The sequence below is a fragment of the Aedes aegypti genome, chromosome 2 (assembly GCF_002204515.2).
Source record: "Aedes aegypti strain LVP_AGWG chromosome 2, AaegL5.0 Primary Assembly, whole genome shotgun sequence".
Taxonomy (NCBI): Eukaryota; Metazoa; Arthropoda; class Insecta; order Diptera; family Culicidae; genus Aedes; species Aedes aegypti.
Window position 1 is genome coordinate 178,529,382 of NC_035108.1, and position 4,400 is coordinate 178,533,781.

A 4,400-nucleotide genomic window follows, 5' to 3' on the forward strand; every position below is an offset into this window, starting at 1 on the left:
TACGACTCAGTGAAAAGAAATGAGCTTTGGCAGATAATGTCTGAAAATGGTTTTCCGGCGAAACTAATTAGGCTGATACGTGCTACGCTGGATGGCTCGAAATCAAATGTTCGAATCGCAGATGAGGTGTCAACCTCGTTCGTGACATTAGACGGGTTGAAGCAAGGAGACGCACTTTCGAATTTACTGTTCAACATTGCACTTGAGGGTGCTATTAGGAGATCTGGCGTGCAAAGAAATGGCACTATTATCACAAGGTCGCACATGCTCCTTGGCTTTGCGGACGATATAGACCTGATTGGAATCGATCGCAGGTCAGTGGAAGAGGCCTTCGTGCCTCTGAAGAGGGAGACAGCGAGGATAGGCCTGACCATCAATTCTGCCAAGACGAAGTACATGGTTGCAGGTAGAGATAGAGTCAGGCATGGTGGTGTAAGTGCTGAGGTAGTGTTTGATGGGGATGTGTTTGAAGTTGTTGAAGAATTTGTTTACCTTGGAACACTTGTGACATGTGACAACGACGTTTGCCGCGAAGTGAAAAGACGTGTTGCGGCTGCGAATAGGGCCTTTTACGGACTACGTAACCAGCTTAGGTCCCGCAGCTTGCAAACCGAAACAAAATTCGCCCTGTATAAAACATTGATTAATTCGGTGGCTCTCTACGGGCACGAAGCGTGGACGTTGAAAGAGTCAGACCGGAAAGCTCTCGGTGTTTTCGAGCGTAAAGTGCTGCGGACAATACTCGGTGGGATACTCGAAAATGGTGTGTGGCGCAGACGCATGAATCACGAGTTGTATCAAGTGTACAAAGATGCGAATATTATCAATCGTGTAAAATACGGCAGACTTCAGTGGGCTGGTCACTTAGTGCGAATGTCGGAAGAAAGAATTGCGAAAATAATATTCAGCAGGGAACCAGGTAGAGGTCAGCGGCTTCGGGGAAGACCACGAATACGCTGGCTGTACGCAGTGGAAGAGGACCTGGCGACCCTAAACGTTCGGGGCAACTGGAGAAGTTTTGCTCAAGACCGACGAAGATTGAGCTCTACAATACGCCCGACAATGGCGTGATGCTACGCTGTAGCCATCAAGGTATCAAGGTAGGTACTAAAGAGCTCAAAGATTTATTATTAGAATTTTTGCTTTCACTCAGGTCTATACGGGTTAACACCTAACGAAATCCGCGATTTTATTCGGTAAACCGCATTGCTTGCCCCTCAGGAGCCAGTGTGACGCGATCAAAAGAACACTTTTTCATTTCACTACTCTCTGAATAAGTTTGACCCTGATCCTAACATCCCGCCTCCACAGGAGCAAGCGGCAAGATCAAAGGGCCAAACATTACTACTTATTTTTAAAGAACTTTATCAAGGAAATGTTAGGATTTTTTCCAAAGATTGCACTACATAATTCTGCTTCAAACTAAATAAAAATGGTGGGACCTACATTAGCCTAGTGGTAACGTCTATGGCTATCCCTGTCAGTCCGGACGATTTTTCACCTTTCTGATCAAATTTATATGAATTGCAAAGTGATGCCAATAAATAAAACACTACTTTCCATTGAGTAGATAAACTCTGAACAGTAAAACTTTGTTTTATGTTACATAGAGAAAACAAATCATTTAAATGTATTTATGATTATAACATTTATTTCTTTGATTTTGGTTTTGTTTAATTAGTACTCAAATTTCCAATAGTCATTACACCTAGCTCTTACAAATAAAAACAAAAGCACCCAACATGCATGGTACACATTTGCAATCACACATTAATCGATAATATCACAGTCTATTGAGTCTCTTGCATTCATCATACACCGTGGTGTCCGTGGACCTGTGGGTGATGGGCGTGGCCCACACTCTTCACGTGAGCCTGGAAACCATTGTGTTTATCGGATGAGTACTCAACCACACGCTCAGTGCCGTCAGCTTCATGCAGAGTGTAACCGCCCTTGACAACATCCCCATCGCGGATTTCCCACTGGCTTTTGTGGTCTCCGGTGTGGTGATCTTTGACGCCGTACTCGTACTTGTACTTGGGATATGCATGGTGGTCCTTGTGCTCTTCGTGGTGTCCACTTTTACCATAACTCCCGAGTCCTTCGCCGGCACCACCATCTCCATACCATTGAGCGGACACTACCACCACCAGCAGCACTGAGACAACAGCAATCTAACGTGTCGAGCCGATGGCGAGGAAAATTATAAATTGGTCATTAAAAACGGACTCGAAACATAAGAAACACCGAAACGACACGTTATTAAACGCACCTTGAACATTTTGCTTTTGGTTAATAGAAGCTGGCACTTGGTCAAGCGAAAACACACGGTTGAATGATGCCGCCGCGGTGGAAGCGATGGGTTTTATAAGTCTTTGGGTCAAACGCGAAGACTACCTTGCATGTCAAACGTAGACTTTTTGTACATGAAATTGCACCCAATATAATTGAGTTTGAAATCAATGAGCTTGAACCATCACGCGACATAATTTGAAGCAATAGTTTATATGACTTAATTCGAGAGGTATGCTAGTCTAAATAAGAGTATAACTCCATTGTTTCTTCTATCAAAAGTAATAAGCTACACCTTATATTAAGAAAAATGTTATTGTACTATTCTATTCAATTAAAAATAAAGTAAGTACCGCCATTCAATTGCAACTATAATTTGTATCCTAAGGCCGCCATTTTCAATCATTTTCAAAATTTTATTCCGAATTCTCTGTAGAGCTTACTTCCTGGTACTGCAACAGCTAGTCCATATTGGTACAGCATACAACATGGCTGGCCTGAAAATTTGTTTAAAGATCAGAAGTACGTTCTTAAGACAAAGTTTTAATTTTCTATTGATAAGTAGAAAAAGACATTTTCCTTTGAAGAGTGCATAGTTTTCCTTCGCAATTACTCCAAAAATTCATTGTAACTTTCAAATTATTTACTGAGATATTACGATATTTCGTTCTATTGGAAATCTGTGAAGAAACATTTTGCAAAATAACTGGAAATGAAGGGTTTTTAAAAAAACTCATATAGAAGTTTGTAAACAATTATTTAGGAAGAATATTAATAATTATTGGGAGAATCAATATTTATGAATTGATTTTTTATGCATTTTTGAAGGGCTAAATTCTTGAAAAAAATTGGGGAATAAGAAAGCTATGGACAGAATTCTGCTAGATTTCAAGGACAATTTCATAAGAAGATTCTGACTTCCAGAGGTTTTTAATTAAAAGGAAAGGTTTGAATACATAGGTTTTTACACACAAAATTTTTTTCATACTCCAAAAAAAACAACACCATCAATAATCTAAAACTAGGTAAATTCTACAAGTTTCAGGGCTAGAAAGCGTCATTGTAAATAAAGAACGTCGTGCGACTTTTACAAAGAAGCTTCCCTCACTGTCGTCCGATGGCGAGACAATGACAGAGATTTTTTTCAAATTCTTAATACTTAACAACCCTGATTGCGGAATTCTTATACCTGATTTTTTAAAGCCCATCAGAAATTCCAAAATAAATTTAAAGTAAGGTACCGTGGGGTAAGTGGATACAGAAAAATCAATAGTCAACTTCATTGTTATATACAGCTGATGTGAATAATGTAATTCAAACTTTTTTTCTGTGGATAACAAATGAGGGACTAATATACTTCCAATCGTCATTTATTTCGATTTTTCTTATTGTTATGAATTGTGCATGAGAGACTTAAAAATTTGAGCCAAATGATCCACTTGCCCCACTATGGTGGGGTAAGTGGATCACCAATAAATAAAATCTGTTGTGGTGTACAAATGCGGTGTAATTATGTATAGTAAGAATGATATTACTCTCGTTCTAGTTATTTGTGCTAGTAATGTTACATTTCAGTACTTTCAAATTGAAAAGTATCCTTATTTAATCAAAATATAATAAAAAAGTATGTATATATTTGTTCATACTAATTTGAACAAAAAAACTTACTTTTGAATAACAAACTGAAATCCTTCTATTTTATTTATGAATATATGTTTATCATCTGTCTAGAGCAATTTATATGGTCAAATAAGGTACAATACTATGCTTTCGATTAGAAAATTAATATATTTTGCTCTTTTACCACTTAGCTTAGATAAACTACGAAAAGTTTCGTGTCAATTTTGAAATTATTTTTTTTTTATTTTTTTATACCCGAAAGGTTAAAAAAACTTTTAGGTGGATTAATTCAAATTTTCTATGATCAATTTGACAAATTCAAGCTGGGAATGGAACAAAATAAAGGAAAACAACATTTGCGGATATTAAAGCTTTTCAAAATTCTCGTAAGCAGTCTGCCAATAAATGATAATTATTCTTGATCCACTTACCCTACCCCATTAAAAAGTAGGGGTAAGTGTACCATGTCCAATATATTTGTATTTATT

At 37.8% G+C, this 4,400-nt stretch overlaps 1 protein-coding gene across 1 annotated transcript; it reads right to left on the reverse strand.

Moving 5' to 3' along the window:
* Positions 1 to 1,649: 1,649 nt before the first annotated feature.
* On the reverse strand, positions 1,650 to 2,323 carry LOC5571372 (adult-specific cuticular protein ACP-20). The gene is made up of 2 exons (XM_001659604.2): positions 2,273 to 2,323; positions 1,650 to 2,174 (listed from the first exon to the last, which is right to left on the reverse strand). Exons 1-2 carry the CDS (start codon positions 2,279 to 2,281, stop codon positions 1,812 to 1,814), a joined length of 372 nt encoding a protein of 123 aa, XP_001659654.2. The 5' UTR covers positions 2,282 to 2,323; the 3' UTR covers positions 1,650 to 1,811.
* Between the last annotated feature and the right edge of the window lie 2,077 nt (positions 2,324 to 4,400).